The sequence below is a fragment of the Anopheles gambiae genome, chromosome 3 (assembly GCF_943734735.2).
Source record: "Anopheles gambiae chromosome 3, idAnoGambNW_F1_1, whole genome shotgun sequence".
Classification (NCBI taxonomy): domain Eukaryota; kingdom Metazoa; phylum Arthropoda; class Insecta; order Diptera; family Culicidae; genus Anopheles; species Anopheles gambiae.
The window spans coordinates 57,621,632-57,642,372 of NC_064602.1; the positions used below are offsets into that span (position 1 = coordinate 57,621,632).

At 38.3% G+C, this 20,741-nt stretch overlaps 1 protein-coding gene across 10 annotated transcripts in view; it reads right to left on the minus strand.

Annotated features, from left to right (window-relative positions):
• Window positions 1-4,133: 4,133 nt before the first annotated feature.
• The window catches only part of LOC3291069 (uncharacterized protein DDB_G0271670), a 62,736-nt gene continuing 46,128 nt past the window's right edge, over window positions 4,134-20,741 (minus strand). For 9 of the 10 annotated variants that reach the window (XM_061655895.1, XM_061655894.1, XM_061655893.1 and 6 more), the window contains 3 exons: window positions 17,923-19,779; window positions 9,751-9,882; window positions 4,134-9,194 (listed from right to left, as the gene is read on the minus strand). In XM_061655895.1, the coding sequence (XP_061511879.1) occupies window positions 8,688-9,194; window positions 9,751-9,882; window positions 17,923-19,557 (2,274 nt within the window). In that variant the 5' untranslated portion in view covers window positions 19,558-19,779 and the 3' untranslated portion in view covers window positions 4,134-8,687. The remainder of the gene's footprint in view (window positions 9,195-9,750; window positions 9,883-17,922; window positions 19,780-20,741) is intronic. The other variant, XM_061655896.1, reaches the window with a different exon arrangement.

Genomic DNA, 20,741 nt, shown 5'->3' on the forward strand with positions numbered 1-20,741 from the left:
ATTTAAAACTTACCGATCATGATGATGTTGTAAGTTAAACGGCCGCTCCGTAAGCCCGTTTCACCTGCTTTGATTTTCTATTAGCAGCTTTGGTAATGAAATAGCAAGGTGTGATGGAACATTGTAGAAGAATAAGAAAACATTAAAAGCAGCATTATTGTTAGAATATAAAATTCTGTTGGAATATTCTTCTGTTTATGCATACACTTACCCGTAGACCATTTAACACTAAAATACTGCTTTTACGCCAACGTTGACATCTTTCGCGATTAACCTAACCACTTTTCTGTTAACATTAAATGATTTTCACTGCATTACCCGGCACAGATCGTTTTCAAATGAACTTTGCATTCGTTCTGGCGAATGTGAAGTTGTGAACGTTCACATAATGCGGATTTCGGCGAACGGAGTCCATGCTATGGCTGATAATGTCATCTCTTGCGTTTCAGGGTATCACACTCAGAACGAAAATTCTCCAATCATCGGAACGGCGGGAGCGTTGAGCTGTGGAGGGCTGGAGGAGCGAGTGTGTGTCTAATGCACACAGCGAAATTTTGGTCAACACCTCGATAATGGGTGCGTTTGGTCATGGGTGGAAGGCGAGTGTGTCGCACGATTGCTTCAAAGTAAGGGCTAGGTGTAGTAAGAGGCACAAAATTGAATTACTCTTTGCCAAGCGGGGAGCGTACAACACAAGAATGTGCGACGCAAAACCTCGCGAATTTCGTCCCATACAAACGGGAACGAACGGATTTCTCAATGAAAAGTGAGTGACGGCACTCTCTCATGAATGCAAATGAGTGCAGATTGGGTGTTGCTGCGAACGGATTTCGGCGAACGGAGTCCATGCTCTGGTCCAATGTGTGTAATAAAATCCTTATCATATGGCGCGTGGCCACGGAGCTGAAAAAATGTTGAAAAAATTTTCAACTTTGTCAAAATTGCTTGTCAACTGCAAAAAAGAGCTTTTCTCGTGGCCGCACCAAAAACATACACAAGAGCGACAAAAAGCTCCAACATCTGAATATCATCGATATTTTGTTTAAGAAGTACTAAATAGGTACATAAATCAATTAGAATCATGCATTTTAGCATTCTTATCATAACAATGGGTCACAACTGCGCCAAATAGCTGTTTGTTTACGCTTTTTCACGAACGTCAAATTTTGTCACTTTTTGTCAACTTGTGTCAACTTTTTTTCCTGGCTGGTCAAGGTTACAAAATTTTGAGCACAAAAAAGTGACAAAAGCTCACATTTTGAAAAATTTGTCAGCATTTTGTCACTCCCATGGCCTTTCGCTTATAAAGATGGACATTTTCTTTCGCAAGCCGTACGCGTAAATATTAATTTGGAAACCGACGTTTATTGTAAGTTTTGAAAATATTTTTAATATTATTAATAAGTCAATATAACTGTAGGTTTGTATTACTCTCCACTTTCAAAATTCACAATTCATTTGTTTCTTAGTTTGAACCATCACCTTCGTTTAATAGTAATCATATGCGACTCTTAGTGTTTTCATGGAGTACCATGTGTTTTCAGCATGTGTAAACAATGGATGTATTTGTATATATATATATATATATATATATATATATATATATATGTATATATATATATATATATATATATATATATATATATATATATATATATATATATATATGTATATATATATATATATATATATATATATATATATATATATATATACATATATATATATATATATATATATATATATATATATATATATATATATATATATATATATATATATATATATAAGTGTGTGTGTGTGTGTGTGTGTGTGTGTGTGTGTGTGTGTGTGTGTGTGTGTGTGTGTGTGTGTGTGTGTGTGTGTGTGTGTGTGTGTGTGTGTGTGTGTGTGTGTGTGTGTGTGCTGTGTGTGCTATATACTTGCATGTGTCCAATTTTTTATATAACGCGTATCTTTTAGAATGGTGTACCATAGAATTTGTGTATGTACGGCATTGCATTACCTCATGACGTAGGTTTATGCAATTCTACTAATTGCGATTCCCACATCTGTTCTGTTAATAATCGCTGTTTGTTATTTGCGTTTCAGAGCAACATTATTGTGCTAAGACCATCTTTCTATAACATTACATGAGCTTGTATAAACTACATAAATATATTGGGATTTGTGTTCTGCTTTTTCTCGTTTCGGCTAGCATTCAATTAGGTACATTTTTGTTCACTAAGGATTTGTTTTATTTTAATTGCTTTGTCAGTAACAAAAACTCACACACGCTAATATCTTTTTTTTTGTTATGCTTTTACGTAAGCTTATAACTTTCTAGCTTATGGTTACTTTTATTTATCCAGTGTGCTTCATATTCATAATGTTCAGGAGTCAACAATACTTCATTTTTCACCTATGTTGATGAAATCGACAAGAACAGGGCCTTAATAAAAAAAAAAAATGAAACTCACACAAACAAAACCAAAAAAAGGTACCAAATCATACATATTACTGTTCCATTTTATGTTAACACGAGCAAAACATCACAGTGAAAACTAATAAAAAAAAAATCAAATCAAAATCAAAACAATTGTAGGTTTATCAATCGCAATGAGGAAGCTACTTAATAGAATATTAAAGATTATTGGCATTCAATGTACAATATAAGAAGAAAAATAAACAGGGACATCGCATTACGTTGTAGGGTCATCGCAGCAACAGGAAATGTAACAAAACGTAATTAACAAAATAACACAAGAATAATAATTCACACATCAGTGGCGCAATTTTTACTGCAGTATCATACACGTGCAGTGCAGAAAAGTAACACCAAAATAATAAACCAAGCAATCTAATCAGCTATTTCAAAACCTTCATTCTCCTACAAGACAAACAAACAGTATCTGTATCTGTAATTCTATTCATATAACATAATTGCACGTATTACAACCTATAAACAACATTTCTTTGAATCACATGAAGTTGGAATGTAATAATTACGTCTGTTTTTGCCACCGTTTTGCCTTAAAAATTGTATTTCTAAATTGTTCACATCTTATCGTGGCTTTTTGTGTGCTTTTTAATCACTGTTACTTAGCTTGAGTTGAATTATTTTTTTGTTTGAATAGTGTTTTCGAAAACCATTCATTGACGAGAAACATTGAAGATCATTATGTAATGTCTTTTTATGATCGTTTCCTGGTGATATACATAAACAGTACGTGTAGAGGAGTTTTTTTTGTTTGCAAAAACTATAATTGTAGTTTTTGGGTTGAATTCATCGCCAGCATAATTATACATTATTTTGATGATCTAGGTTGGTAAAATTTTAATTCATTCCGTTTAGTTTATCTCACTTTCAGTTTCTTCTTTCTGGTTCGTTTTAATATCTGCATTGGTATGCATTTTTGTTTGTATGTTGAGGTATTACGGCATGAGTTATTTGGTTTCACTTTAAAGTTTATAATTTACATATGTTCCACTTTCTCGTCAATTACACCGGCACAATTGTATGTACTATCCCGTATGGCTTAGTTTGTTCAGCAGATATAATGAAAAGATTGATGAAAGTTTTGGGTTGTTCTTGTATTTATGTCTGCTATGTTTGTAAGGCCTGAATTTGTGTTAAAACATTTCCATATACTATTAATTTTATGCTTTTGCCGCATATATTATTTTCTTGCTTCCTTCTTCCATAATTCCTGGTATATGTTGTATCACATAAGCCTTTATGCCTATTCACTGTTTTCACACTAAGTTACAACACAACTCTCACGGTCCTATATGTTTTACTATGCATGGCATTCACAACAATAAACTGTTCATTGCACGGTTTGATTAAAAGAAACAATGTTGAATTTCTGTTGTTGTTATTAATTTCATTACGCCTAAGTGCTTTGTTGTTTCTTCCTATGTCAATTCGAAATACATTTGTCTATCTACGAATTTGTTCACATTACCAACAGAATATTTTAATTGCTATTCGTTGCCATTCTTCATATTCGCATGACTATAATTCGCTCTTTGTTTATTTTTGTTTCATTTTGCACTTAATTCCCGTTTGCCTGTTTTGATTTGGTTCAATCTATATGATAGCCTTATAATGTATCCGCGTCAAAATATTTTATTTTGCCCATCTATTTGAATTTTATCTGTCTAAGCTATTGTTGTTGTATGTTGCCTGCGTTTCTTTCAGTTTGGACATTTAACCATAAAACCTACTTCATCAACCAGGTGTTTTGTGAAGCAAGTTATTGTTTTCTTTATAAATAAAATTTGTAAGTATAATATGATTTTATAGCTTGTGTACTATATCAATTTTTCATTATTTATACATGCTTTTGTTTAAAGGCACCCTTTTTGGTTGATTAATCTGCGTTGTCTATTGATTTTATAGTTATTGCGATGGAAATTGAAGCTATTGTAGAATTTTGCCCATGATCTTGCTTTAATATTTGTGTGTTTTGTATGTCAAAGTACCGGTCATTTATGTTGTCGTTTTTTTCTCTTTCTTTACCGCTACTGTAGCGCACTAAATCATATATAATTAATTGAAATTCATATCATTTCTTGTTTCATAAAAAAACACTCAGGTAATGCTGTTGACAGCTTTGTTCGACAGTCTATCAGCTGTTTTTGAAGTTGTTTACTCTTTAGCAAAACTCATATCATTTGCAAATGTGTATGTTGACATAAATATGACTTGCAACATGGTGCACAACGGTAACTGTTTTTTAAAGATTGATTGATATAGCTGCCCATTAGATCAAACTGCAAATGCGCGTGTTATATACAAATTGAACTGTAGAAAAAATGGAAATTTATTCAAATTGATTAATTTTGAATATTTTTAGTGAATAAATTCACAACATTCTAGAATTTTTAATTGAATAGGATTTGGTATGAATGTATTTTGTTTTTTTTTTGTTTCGTGAGAAGAAGAAAGAAGTGCACCAACATGTCTTTTCCGTACATATTCCAACGTTTATCAGAGTACTGCTAAATTTTGAATATTTAGGAATGAAACATTCGCCATTTAGATCAGAATTATATCAAGATTTTTGAAAGATATAACTTTTAAGTTGAGATGAATTATTTGTATCAAGCAATAAGAAGACAATTGCTGTTAATGTTTTACTACTGCTTGAGCTGCATTATTTCGAATAGCATTTTTTTTAATTTAATATCCATATCATATTTATTTGGAACTACTTTGGTGGTACAAGCCTACTAATCGTGCTTGTAATACATCATGGGTAGGTCATGGAGTATTTGCAAATATCAATATTGTTTTAAACTTACGGATTTTTAGTTTTTTCCCTTTTTGTTTTGCACACTCTTGAAGTGTTAATTTTGGTTTGTGTTTCAATCTTTTTATAAACCCCTTTGAAGAAACCAAGACAATTTTGAGAGACATTTATCAACTGTACTTTAAATTAAAAATTTTGTTTTGTACATAGTCTGGTTATTTACTTCTTTTAGTTCCCCAGTAATTATATCTTTGAAATGAAATTCATGTTTTATTTATAGTTGAGTTTGCAAGCCGTATAGTTGTTCTTCTTTCATCAAGTACATTATGTTCATACCATTTTCATTTTTATTCTTTATCCATGGTGTGATTTTTTGGGTAGCCGAATAATTATTTTAAAACATGTAAAATGTTTCAATATGGAATATGTTAAATTTTTCCGTATTTTTTAGATTTCATTTACAGTGAGTTAAGGTTAAGGTACAGAGGGAGAATACTAAAATAGTTTCACTCTTTTATTCAGCTTACTATTTAACTATTGGCCTAGTTTTAAGAAAATACCTATTTTCTTCTTTAAACTTGATTTGTTCTCTGAGTTTGTTGTACTTTTTATAGTTGCCCCAAAATATTACAAAGTTTCGTAACATTTCACGTGGTTTTATTCATTCCAGAATTATTTAAAAACCAAAAACAGCTGTTGTTTTCCTTTGAAATTTGATGAGCATGAATATTTTTTTAGAAATACTTTTTAACACTGACCCACAAGCAAGTTGTTTTTTATGTCGTTGTATTGTTTTTTTTTCTAAATGCTTTTGCAGATGTTTTATTCGATACTAAACAAAAATACAGATTTTGGTACAACTATTTTTGTTTTTGATAGGGTATAAATAAGAAATTCGTACACAGCTGCACAAGAATGGTATGCCATGAAATTACCTCGATAAGTATTTGAACAATGAAATGAATTACATGAAATGAATGAATGAAATGTTGCAACAAGATTTGCTAATTTGTCTATGGTCGATATCGCCGGATAGTTTTCGGTCAATAATTCACATTTCACATTCACAACAAGCAGCTTGTTAAGTGTTTTGTTTCCATGCCAGTTTGATATTTCTATATCACTATATTCTAGTGAAGGTAGGTGCTGAGTAGTTGAACCAATTTAGTTTGAAACAAGTTTGAGGGAGTGATGAGATGAATTTTTGCTTTAGAAGTCGTCCTTTGTTTATTCAACATGCAGCTATAAAAATACGAAAATAACACTTCTTGGATTACTTAATTTGTTTTAGATCTTTATCTACAGAAGAAAAATATGTATCAATGATTTTACCTCTGTTTCTGCTATACTTCTTCTATGAGTTACGTTTTATAATAACAACAAGATTTTATATAAATATAATTATATTTTTGTCCTGTTTAGTTGCTCATATAATCCACAATTTCAATTGTGGTATAACAACACTGTTCTATTGTAAAATTTGAACAATATTTCTGTTACATATTTCCTTTCCTGATTTCAGCTATCCTAGTTTCTTACATAATAATGGGAGTCAAGAACCAATCAATTTCAAGAACCAAAAAGTACAATGAACTATTTATTTTTAAGCAGGTTTGCATAAATGTTGAACGAAAATTATTTGAAGCAAATTACAGATTATAACAGACAAGAAAAAACGACAAAGCAGAACACACAAACCATACTACAACAGTAACAAAAAAGAAGCAAAATATAAATTTCATCTTTAATATCACACATTCACACACACACACACACACACACACACACACACACACACACACACACACACACACACACACACACACACACACACACACACACACACACACACACACACACACACACACACACACACACAAATATGTACAATCCACATCCCTTCGTACACATCTTACACACCTATATACTACACCTTCTTCAGCCCGCATTAGGATAAAGGAATCACACTTTATACAAACACTTAGTTAATATCCTTTTAAGAGCTTTTGTGCAGAACCGACCATTAAAAGACTAATTGTATTACATTGTATCGTGTTGAATGTTTTGCTTTTCTAATCATGGTGATGCTTGTATGGGGATCATACATATTAGCATGGGTTTGAAAAAAAAAAACAATAGCAAACAAAACATTTTCAACAAAACATTGTTTTTATCCTCTAACATCTTAACAAACAAAACCGAAAACCTATATGTAAGGGTTTGTGACGCAAGGAAAAGGATATTTCTTAAGTAAACATTGTAATCTACTTTGAATTTTTCGTTTTTTTCATTTACAGTGAAATCGGTTTCGCCACGGTGGTACTAAAATTTATAAATGATGATTTCCTGAATTGAATTCTTTACTGTCCCAGGGTCAGAATCATTACTGTGCAATTGATTCAAATATCGAAGTTGTCAGCTATTACGTACTCTGATTTAACTCCTCGCAGGGGTTATCCATTCTACTTGATCAGCTTCATGATTCGAAGAATGTTAAAGAATCTGAATTTAAAAAATAAAATACGAATCACTGCAGTTGGTTTACTGGTGTTGCAAACTTCCTAGTAACCATAAAAATATGGCTACATTTCTGGCCCGATAGTAATTTAGGCGTTGTGATTTTGAGTCACTGGATATTGCAAAATCAACTGCAGTGTTGTATATATAACAGTTACAAAAGCGATAGTCGGGCTCCACTAACAGACATAACGGATTCAATCGCCTGTTGCTGTTTCTCGTTCCACTTACTATTCTTTTTCTGCTTCATATAATTTGTGCTTTGGCTATAATCTGTATGTTTCAGAGTCTCGATGCTGTGCGATGCTATTTTGAATAAGAAAATAATGAGTCCTTGGAGGCTTCCACTAAGCAATTTTTCATGCATTTCATATATGGTCTACTATCCATTCTGAATTCAATATCTATCTTTGCATTACACCGTACAGGATGTTCAAATTACACATCAATTTCCCTATTTGCTTTCGATTTTGCTATTTCCTTTTAAAGGCTACTGGACGGACTGTAAATCTGCCAAATTTTACCTACTAGAATAACGATAACAATGCTTGTTGCCATCGCTATGTGTCGTAGGCACGTGTTCGTTTTACTATTGGTTCGTTTACCCATTGCTTGTATCATTCTGAAACCTGAAGAAATGTGGACTACAGAACGCAGTCACACAGCCGTAATATGTGTAGTACGGCACTACTAATGGTACAACACACAAAGGTACGCTGGACGATTCTTGTACAATGGTAGTAGATCCTAGTGATGCATTTCCAACCGTTTCAAGGCGTTCTTGGAAGGGAAGCCATTATCCAGGTTTCTTAATCAAGGTAGCCCTCGACAGTTTACGGCGATTCGTGAGATTTACGATAGTTCAATGATAAGTAAGCGATCAGAAAAAGAGAAACATCACCAGTAAACTGTTTCTCTTTCCCTCGCTTAACATCATTGATGACTTTTACTGAGTAAGTGTGAGTTGAAGTCGTACACATTGTTCATTTGCTCTCCACAAATATTGCACTTCCATGGGTTGCTTTCACTGTGACATCCTTTGTGCAGAAAATAAAGAGTTTGATCCGGAAACTCGATGCCACAAAAGAGACACTGTAAGTTTCGTGTCGATTTGGTGGTCAGGGATAGTAGTAGGTCGGTTTCCTGTCCGGTGGAGGTGATGGTGCCATTTGAGGTAGTTGCGGCAGCAATAGCGGCTATACTGCTGCTGCTACTAGAGCTACTACTGGAGCTGCTACTTGAGCTGCTCGAACTGTTGCTTCCATTGCCACTATCCTGAGTAGCTCCAGGAGTAACAGTATTTGAACTATTTGGAATGGGACTACTAGTCGGAATGGGTGAACTACTGGCCAGTATTCCGTTCCTGGTTGCACGAGTTGTGGCACGTGCCGAAATTCTTCGCTTTAGGTCTTCTCGCAACAATGACTTCAATGGTGATACCTGAAACGGATAGTTATGTTTCATTAGGAAATCAGTATTTTTTATATTATTTCTTGCCAATCTACGTCTATATAAAGTGGCTCCCTTAATTGATGGTTTCACTCATTTTTCTCACATTTTTTTTGTTTTCATATAACGTAGCCAGTTCTCAAGTTAAACTTAATTGTGATGCCATTCATCAAGTAATCTTTCAGAGTAAATATAGTTTTTGAAATAGAAGATTATCAAATTTTGTCCTTTATTAGTCAAAGTTTACAAAAATATCGTAATTGAAATATTAAATAATTAATCACATTTGAGGTCATACATTAATTTGCAATAAGGACCTGCCGACACATAAATAATGAATAAAAGTCATATAAAGATTAGCCAATATTAGCTCTTTAAAAGACAAAAGTTTATCAGACAAAAGAAATGAATGGCATTGTCCGTACACTAAAATAACTAATCTAAAAGTAGCAACATATGGAATGTCAACGTAAGCCACATCGTATCTTACAATTGGCCTACACGTATCAAAGAAACCTCAAACTGATATTTAATAAAAATGCTGTACCTTGATTAATGATGTCAAACTAGACGAAGGAGTTACACATTCCGATGAATGACTGATATTCGAAGAGGGTGGTTCGGCGCTACTACTGCTTCTTGGTTTAATATCGTTGTACTCATCGTTCGTTGTTGGTTCCTAAAACAGGAAATTATAGAATAACATTAGTGCAACCTTACATTGTTTTCCCGAAAAATTGTAAAGATTTGATATTTTTCATATGCTATATAATTATAGAATAACTATATAATTATAGAATAACATTAGTGCAACCTTACATTGTTTTCCCGAAAAATTGTAAAGATTTGATATTTTTCATATGCTATTTTTCATTACAATATATTAAGCTATTTTTCATTACAATATGGTTCAAAATTTGCGTATAAAAAATAAAATCAAAACACGTTTTTAAGGAAATTTATTTTTCATTCGATTAGTGATCCTATGTGATCAATATACAGCCAAGATTAGTGACCAAATCCTATGTGAAGAGGGAATGATATACAGCAATATAAAAAGAAGGCTGTATTAACTAGTCCAGTCAAAGGACATCCGCTTGTTTTACAGGAGGTTGAAGGCCGCACGGAGCGGGCTTGCTCTTAATACCGCAATGTGCCGGGATGCGGAAGAAAATCTCCTGGCAGATGAGCGGGAGGTGGTCGTAAGGTGGAAGTGTTACTTCGAAGGACCCCTAAATAGAGCAGAGGCAGAAGAGACTGGCGTAAATGGCAGAATAAGGCAACCATAGCAACAGCAGCATAGCAGTTACAACAGCGACAGCTTTGGCTCAGAAGACAAGGTGCCTCCGCCATCTAGTAATTTCTGGATGAGATTACCAGCGCCATGAAGCAGCTTAAGAGCAATAAATCTGTTGGCAGTGTTGAGTTAGCGACCGAACTCTGAGAGCAGGAGGAACTACCGGAGAAGTGGAAGCTAGATATCATTCATCCAGTCTACAAGAAGGGCGACGGATCCACCACCGACCAAATTTTCACTCTGCGGCAGATCGTCCAGAAGTGCCGAGAGCGCCAGATCTATATACACCACCTGTTCATCGTCTTCAAGACGGCCTACGACACCATAGAACAGAACGAGCTATGGAACATCATGCAGAGGTACCACCACCCTGGGAAGTTGATTTGGCTGTTAGAAGCCACAATAAACGGAATGCAGTACAAGGTGAGGGTATCGAACTTGACGTCGGAATCGTTCGAAACTCACTGTCACGTCTGAGGCAAGATGACGGACTCTCCTATCTGTTCTTCAACATCGCCCTGGAAGGTGTCATTCGAAGCGCGGGGTTAGACAAGGATATCTGTTGCCCGGCCGCACCGACCAGCCGCAAAGGTAGCTGGTGCCAGGGTCCGCCGTGGAGACGAGCAGCAATTCAAAGTAAGCCCCGCTCCACTAACACCGCCAGGAACTCCGCCTTCGAGATCCCTTTGGCAAAAGTTCGCGCTTCACAGCGTCTGCCTTCCAGCTAATTTCCCCAGGCTTTCGGGGGGCTATGCAGATGGAAGGAGAACCTTTACCATAGAAACTTTCAAGAGGAGAAGTTCAACGAGTAGAGAGTGAGCGAGCAGAGATCGTATTCGACTTCACCTTTCTGCCTACTGGTGTCCGATGAGGATGACCACTGGAGGGGTCCAATGGCGGATCAATAAGCTTTCGTAGATTATATCGTTTCTGGAGTGAAATAATATATTGCGTTTCGTTTCTCTTGCTTAGCTCATTTGGTTTATTTTCAGTTAGGAAAGGGATGATTTCACAACGTGTATCTTTAGCGCTGGATAACATATTTTTCTAGGAAAAATATCCTTAATAGGGTGAGATGAAAAATATATCACTAGGATCGAACGCGATCCTCTAATACCGCGCCCTGGACACCTATCCCTGACACTAAATATTATTTCTAATTCGGTGTGGTGCATACTAGGTTTTATTCCGTATTCCTGCCCTTAGTCGAAAATGTCCTGACGAGGACGAAGGGAAACATATTATTTCGAAGATCGAACGCGATCCTTTACAATAGATACTAAGATCAGATACTTAGGTACGCTTAGAGCCGTACAGTCTATTCTATTTCGCGTTACTACCATAATCACAAACTAGTAGCGTGCTCACTCACTTGCGCCTCGGAGCCTAGGCGCTTAGAAACGTACAGGATGCTAACATCCACCAATCCACTTATGTGTTGCCGCCTATCGTTCGCGCTACTACCACCATCACAAACACAACGCGTTCGCTAGCTTGTGCTCTCATATAATACAGGGTTTCCAGGGGTTCTCATAGTTGTGGGACACTTCCTTGACTCTTTCTTATGCGAAGTGAACTTCATTGGTTGGAAATTAGACTCTACGGCACCTTTGTTGGACAGCTCCTATTGTAAATTCCTATCGGATTTGTCCAACAAGGGTGCTATAAAGTCCAATTCCCATCACATTAAGTTTAGATTACGTAAGAAGGAGTCAATAAAGTGTCCCACAGTTATGAGAACTCCTGGAAAACCCTGTAAGCCTGAGCGACAACATCCGAACCATGAGAGAAGCGATTCGTGGTATAATGTTACGAAAATGGCTTTGCAGACTTAAGACCAACTCAAGATGTGGTATCCAAAATGGCATGTAGTGTTTGTGGGAAGAATCAAAATACTCGTGTTTAGCCTCTAAAGGCCAGGCCCTACTAGCAATGAGAATGAAAAAGTGTGCGACTTTCAGGCGAGGGGCATGTAGAAGCATGGGGAGACGGTTGGAAATTCGCGGAATTGCTCGGAGGCGCGAGCGTGTTTTGGTTTCTACACAGTTTTTGCACTCACACAATTACACATGTGTGAATGTGTGCGTTCACTTTCAGCCTGCGCGCTCAGTTTGGTTTTCTCGCAGCGGCATGCGGGTATCGGTGTCTCGCTCGCACTAGTGCAGCGAGTGTTCCTCTGTGCGCTCCCCTTCTTGCCACCACACGAAATCGTCAGTTCAGCTCAAGCGTTCGCCGTGAAAGGCTGCGCGCGTGTTAGCCTAAGTCCCGGGCGATCGAAGTTTCGCTAAGTGTTGAAGTGTTGTGCACATTGAAATGAAGCTGCGCTTTTCTTTCACCATTTATCTTAAATGTGTGATATGCGCTGCTTTATTTCAATGTTTATTTTTGCTGTATCGAACATCAACAACGGGATCCACGCAGTTTGACGGCTCTTTGAAATACGACGATTTTTTTATATTAAGAATTTGTGTGATTTTGTGGCAAGATTGTGTGAAGCTATGTGTGAAAATGCCCCTTTATTTGCAATAAAAGTGATAAAATATAAACCAAGTTTGATGTGTTCAAGTTTTTGTTTTGATTCGGGTGTACCAAGTCCGAATGAAGGAAAGCGCACAGCGCGCTACGAAAGAAACGAGCGGGAGGGGGTGTCAGTCCAGCGCAGCGCAATTCGCTGGAATCAAGTGGGAGGGGGTACCAGTTCAGCGCTGCGCAAGCCGAAAGAAACGGGAAGGAAGGGGTATGAAGAAAATACGATGAAACAGCGCGAGCGAGCGTTCTTTACAGCGAGAGCGCCTCGTGTATTTTAAAGGCAAGCAAGAGAGCGCATTCTCTCCGTGGTAGCGCTCCATCCGCCATTTTTAATTTCGAGCCCAAAACAACGGACTTTGGATCCGATCTTGGGCCGGGCCCCCACCGCGTGTTTCTACCTACCCCTCGCCTGAAAATTTCGTTCTCTTTGTCTGTCGGGGGGTACATTGTCCGTACTCGCTAGTGTAATTTTGATTTTCACAAGCGCATCTGGCGGCGGCTGACCGAAGCATTTAGCCAAACTATTTTGAACTGCTTCTGAACATATGCTATTCTTCCATGTTTTTTTGTTTAAACTGTACTGGAAAAACTTTGTAATTGATAGATAATATGTTGTGCAAGTATTTAAGCCATTTTCGCACTAAAAAATGGTGGAAAAACTACTTAAAAAAATTTGAGATCCAGCACAACCATTCCCTCAATGACAAAAAAAGCTTCCACCAGCCGCCACCAGATGTGTTAGTGAAAATCGAAATTACACTAGCGAGTACGGACAATGTACTCCGCTTAATGCCCAAATTTCTAGTAAAAAATCTGTACAACTCGTTTCTTTCAAATTTTAACTTAATTTTGACCGCTAAAGCGTCGTGAAGAAGTGTTGTGAAGTGGCTTTTTGATTGTTGGGAACAGAAAACTAACAGAAAGTTAAATATAAAGGTACATGATGAAACAGGCTTTAAAGGAGTCAAAGAATACTGCAAGGTAAAATGCTGCATATAAATGTAGTTTCGACAGGTTCACAAATTGTAAAACAGGATGGACAAAACTCAAGGATGCCTATTATACTAGACCATCCAGAACATCCCCCTCCTCCCCTCTCCACCGCACTGAAGTTGTGCGGAGGGAATATAATACAAGAAGAGCAAGAAGGAAGGAAATATTAAAGAGCTTGTAATTAAAACAAATAGGGGAACGAGAATAAGAGAAATAAATAATTGAGCATTTATCAGGACAGAGGCATAGAACATTAGTTGAACACCATGTGAAAAATGAGTCCAGGTAAAGCTGTAAAAGTTCACAATCAGTAAGCAAAGAGACAGATGGAAAAATAATATCATCCGCATACAAAAGATGACCATCTAGAGGTAATATATCACAATCATTATTAATTATAAAGCAAAAAATAAAGGACTTATAACACCATCTTGTGAAACACCTGAAGTACAACATAACATCATGCATTTGCATGAAATTGGAATCAGCTCCAGCATCGGTATAAGTTATGTATACTTCCTGGATCGACATGGGTTTGGGATCAGTTCCTAGATCGGTTTGAGTTTTAAATAAGTTTCTCTTAATGGCTGGTGTTATTGAATCCGTTCGTAGCGGGAACGAACTTTCTGCCTGTCTGCCAAAAAATTATAGTAACTTAGGTCCTTATGGACTCTTGCATCACGTGCACTAGAATTTTTATTCCAAATTGTATTAATTTTTGTTTCTCTTCCTTTCTGAGAGGGATAAGGGATACACGGATAGCGGGAACATACGGCACTCACATGAAATTCAGAGGATGGCAACACATTTCTTGAGCCCGGTCCTGCAACGCCGCTGTGAATAACTGTAGCAACCATCTAGTACAGTGATCTCAAACTCGTTTTGGGTTGCGGGCCAGATTACGGTTGAAAATATTCTCGCGGGTCGCAGTAAAGGGAGAAGGGGGGATAATGTTTTCGATCTGCGAAAATACCTAAAGACTTATTCCTGGACCTAGATTCTTATCTAAATTTTTTCGAAGTCTCCAAAAAAGCTATTCATGACAAGTTGCCTACCATACGTCTTTCATTTTGTAGAAATAAGGGAACATTGAAATAACATTATAATGATAAAAGAAGTTCATGGAATTTACTCATTTTGTACTTCACTGGTGGTCACTCTTACTCGAAAATTTTATTGGACCTGGACAGTTCTTTAAAACTCGTATATCGCCTTTACACACGACGACACACCAAGTACTCAATTCAACATTTTAGCACTACATCGGTAAATGTTGGCTAGCTGTATGGCCATTTTGTTAAGGAAAAAATACTTTAATCTTACAGTCGACCTCATACAATTCACGCCATTTCAAAGTGCTTGGTTTCTTGAGATTTTTGCCGAAGTTACATAGTTAAAGTTAGTTAAAGTGTAGCTAAAGTGTAGTTAAACTTAAAGTGCAGTTAAAGAGTACCCTCATCAATGAAATGAAGAAAGTGGTATTCCAATAAATGGTTTCCGAACTTGCTAGAAAGTCTCAAAGTCAGAAAATAGGTATGTTTGACATGTCTGATCTAGTACGTTAGGTCGTAAATGACTGTCGAGACGTACGACGCCGCTACGAACGGATTCAATAATTCCAGCCAATATGTCCTTTGGAATTCTAAGGCACCTGTAATCTGCGTTGTATTTTCAAATGTTATTTGTACGCATTGTATAGTAATATCAATTTTTAATAAATTCAATATCGGAATTTATTTAAATTATTTTGCATAACTCTTTAACCGTGTCAAATTAACTAGTGTCATAAAAAATGCAATAAATTTATATTCTGTATGGGATTTTTTGTGTACTGATTAAAATCAACGGCTACTAGATTCGGGTCTGTAGACTCAGATTGTTGGTGTTTCTTTTAAACCAGACGTAGGGTAACTGTACGAATTTTTGGCATTATAAACTGGTGTGTTAACCCTCTCAAATCTTTCGAAACTGAGCTCAGTTTCTGTTGTGGGCAGCCGTGCCGACCGCTGGACTTGCCGTGGTAGTTGTGCTACCACTGGTCAATGTCCAGGGTGTCACGCTTACGGAATCGGAATTCGGAAGCGGAAGCATTGCTACTCCGGCTCCGATTCCGAATACCGTCGATTCCGCCCGGAGCCGTCGATTCCGCCCGGAGCCGTTGGAGCCGTCCGGAGCCGTCGGAGCCGTCGGAGCCGTCCGGAGCCGTTGGAGCCGACGGAGCCGGTTGGAGCCGTTGGAGTCGTTGTAATAGTCGGAAGTATTCTGAAGCGCTTTAATTTCCCGATATCAGCGATAATTTCATTTTTTAAAACAGCTCACGAGTACAAAAAGAGTCTCCGCTCTGAAGTTTTTAGTATTTTGTTTTTCAACAATAAAGTCAAAAATAATTGTTTGTTCCGTATATATACACCGCTGGACATAAAAATAGTTTTTTGTTTTTGGTTCAATGCATGCGCTGGATGTGTCATCGGCAAGAGTGCGAGGCGTACTAAAGTTGCAATCACCAATTTTTGCCTTTTATACTCCCATTTTTGGTGTGCTACTAACCTGAGTTACGAGGGCCGATGACGTATCGCGGCAGTATAAAACGAGAGCCAAATCGTTTTGCACTTCATTCTTCAGTCAGTGGTCAAGGTGTAAGGTTGCTGTTAAAAAAATCCACAAAATCATCATGCGTCGTTGTAAGCACTGCACACCAGAGGAGCGGAAACACATTCAGGGGCTGTTTCGTGAGAACGTCCCAATAAAGACAATCTGCAAGGCGTTCGGCCGTTCGCGGACGATTGTGGACAACGCCATTCGTAGCGAAGCTACGGGTAAGTCGACCGGTCGTCCGCGAAAAACTACGGCTGACGTTGACGCGCAGATAACAGAAGCCTACCAAGGGATCGTACAGGCGGCAGAGAACCTCGGATTGACGATAACCCAGGCAAAGACCAAACTGATGGTGACAACATCAGCGAGCCTACCAATAAATAATCAGAATCTACGTAGGCGTGATGTACAGATAGATGAACGCACTTTTGAAGTCGTCCCAGAATTCACCTATCTGGGGTCAAAGGTCAGCAACGACAATAGCATGGAAGCTGAGTTGCGCGCAAGGATGCTGGCTGCCAACCGGTCATTCTACAGCCTCAAAAGTCAGTTCAACTCAAAGAACCTGTCGCGACGGTCGAAGCTGGGAATATATAGTACATATATAGTACCGGTACTCACATACGCCTCTGAGACATGGACACTGTCCAAATATGACGAAACCCTCTTAGCCGCGTTCGAGAGGAAGATGCTAAAAGATTCTTGGCCCCGTATGTGTGGAAGGACAATGGAGGATGACGAGTTATACGAGATGTACGACGACCTCACTGTCGTGCAACGTATCAAGCTCGCCAGGCTCCGGTGGGCTGGCCATGTTGTTCGCATGGAAACGGACGACCCAGCCCGTAAAGTCTTTTTAGGCCGTCCACAAGGAGGGCATGGTAGGCCCAAATTGAGGTGGCAAGATGGCAAGAGGCCGAACGCCTCGGCAGGGATAACGGACCATGAGCGGTTTCGAGCACTTCTAAGGCAGGTCAAGTCCGCAAAGCGGTTGTAGCGCCGGATAAGGAAGTAAGTAAGAAGCGCTCAGTTGTAGTGCTTTTAAAATTATACTTTTTTTTAAAGTGAAATACGTGAAGGTTTTTGATTTTGTGGTGATTAATCTTGTCTTGATATATTTTTTTGTTCTAATTTTTGACCAAATCCATGCTAAAACACCTTTCTGGAATTGAGTGAACCATTTAATCAATTAACAAAGATAATGTCAACATAACTTTCACAGAAACTATGTTCAATGTTACCCGTTACCTTGTTTAGAATCATCCCAATAAACTATTTAAACAAGAAAATGATATTGTGACTTACCTGCTTTATAGGTATTAAGCTAATCGATGGTGTAATAGGGTTATCAAAAATAATATGCCTTGAGCTTTGTACTAATGTCGGAAGCATCGTATTAGTCGTCGACGACGATGAAGATTGGGAACTGGAAGGAGCGTTTGAATCTGCCGAATGAGGCGAACCAACCGGAGATCCAGTTGACGCTACATTTGGTGTTCCACCATTAGATGGCCGCACAATTGCATGAATGTCCAGCGCAGAAGAGATCGTTGCAGATGTAGATGATGTTGTCGGTGTGTTGCGATCATTGTTGCCCCCAGGGCTAGGCCCGTTTGAATGCAGCAAAGGAGTTCCGTTGTGCGATCTATTCCCTTGGTGTAATTCCTGTTGATTTCCGGCGGAATTTCCAGTACCGGTGGGGCCGTCACGACTACAGTTAAGTGGTAAGCTGTTGTCATCATCCGCATTGTCCATCGAGATTTCGACATGCGGGGTTAGAAAGTGCATTGGCGGTGTGCCGTTGTCTATTGATCGCTGCATAGAATCGGCTGCTGCTGCAGCTGCCGCAGCTGCTGCACTTCCATCGCTAAACGAGGCATTGACAGCGTTCATAGCTGCCAGTGCCGCCGGCAACAAGTTTGCCGGGTTATGTTGATCAAGGGCAAGTAGCAATGACGACGGCGTTCCAGGTCCCGGATTATCTAAATCGATACCGTGCCGATTGAAGAAATGCACTCTCAGTGATTTCATCGTACCTGCCCGATAGCTACATAGGGGACAGGTCTTGACGAGGTCGTGCTGACCAACGTGTTCGTTTTGGAAATGTGCACGCATTGCAATCTGCCGTTGAAACCCTCGATTACAAATTGGACAATGGTACGGTAGGGTTTTCGTGTGCGTCGTGAAGTGTTCCGCCAAATGATCCTTACGGAAGAATCGTTTTTGGCATACTCGGCATTCATACGGTTTTACACCAGTATGGCGCATCTTATGCCGGCGCATGTTTGCTCCATTGGAGAACTTCATATTACAAACATCACATTCAAAAAGCTTACGGTTGCCATTGTTGTTGTTATTGTTGTTGATGTGAAGTGGATTATTGTTGTTGATCACGCTTGAGTTGTTATTGTTGTGGTTATGATGGTTCAGATTATGTTTGAGATTTTCCAATAATTGAGCTGCTGCGGTACTCGACGTCGTAGTCGTTGCTCCAGATGTAGATTCTGAATTGTCTGACAAGTTGTCGTCTCCTCCACTAATATTACCACCTCCACCACCATTTCCAGTGCTACAATTCCCAGAACTACGTAAGGATGAGATTGTGCTCGAAAGGCAATTTGCTAGCGCGCTACTGTCCATACTAGAATCAACTGAAGATGCGACACGATCGTTTATCTCCCCACAATCCGGTTCCTCTTTAGTGGTAACAGATCCGGCGGCAGCCTTAGCAGCTGCCGCCGCCGCTGCTGCAGCAGCTTTCATAATAATGCTGGCTGGTGGTTCCATCATTGAAGCCAAAGCGGCTACCGCGGCTTCTGCTTCCGATGCAGAGGCTGTAGATGTAGCTGCTGCTTCCGCGTGCTTTAGTAGACCTTGCGTTGTGCGGCGTCTTAGTCCATGTGAAGATGTTCCAGCCGAGTCCGGCTCATTAGTGGACATCGGTAATATTGAAACAAGACACGGCGTTCGGGTTTGTCCACGGACACTCCGACGCCGTTTATTCGCGGAACGTTTCGTTTTGTGGCGTTTATTGAGCAGATAGGAGACGAGATTGGCAGCGGGCACAATTATTGGAAATCTGTATATCTTGTAGTTTACAATTCCCCCTGCCGTATTGGCAGCTATTTTGTACTTAATTCAATCATATGAGTTTTACTGCTCCTGAAAATAAAGAATACAATAAATATTATAATAATGTCACTATTCTTGTAACTTCAAAATAAAAAAAATGTTAATATTTTGGTATCACATGCTCTTGGCATTATGTAATCAAAATTGTTAATACAAATACGATTTATCATGTAATTAGTACAAAATTAAGAAATAATAGGACGCGGAATGCTAATAGTTGGAAGCGGAGTTTTTGGGGACAGTCCGTAAGGTACAAGTAGGCGTAACATCTTCGATAGGTGCAAGAAAACATTCAGACCGGCACTCGCCACTCCATCGGATAGGAGTTGCTTATATTTCCTTGCACCTAGTTATCCTATGGGTCTTCTCAATTTCGTTACATCCATGTGTCGGAATCCGATTCTAACCAGCCGTCACCCACCTTGGTGTCATGTAAATGGTAGCCTTGGAAGTTTCTTGATAACGGTCTTCTGTTTATGTCAACTGAACGTACTCAACATAAGGTTGGATAAAAGGGAAGGATTAGAAAAAAATGATTTCTTTTGTTGGTTTCTCATTTCTTAGCTTGAACCATAAAGATTAAACCTAAAATTATGTGTTTTGATTCTTTATTAAAACAGATACTTTTATATTTTCTTAACATGAATATTTTAGCTATATCGAGTGATAAAACATCTCAAATAACTCAAACAGCGATAAAAAATCCTTTTTTGTTTGCTGTAAACATGTTTTTCATATTATTTAGTTTTCCACTGTTAAATCAACTGAGGTTGAGCAGTGGATATGGCTATCGGGCTGTAATCGGGCCGGATGTTTTTAACTGAAATGAAATTTTTAACTGCATATCCCACTGCTCGACATTTTAACCACGTTGCTATGGCGGCAAACTTCATTCCACTCCACTGCTATATCGATCGGATTTGAAAGATTCTGTTAGAAAAGATTTGATGGGGAGCATATATACACAAGGTGGATTTAAAAATATCAGGTGG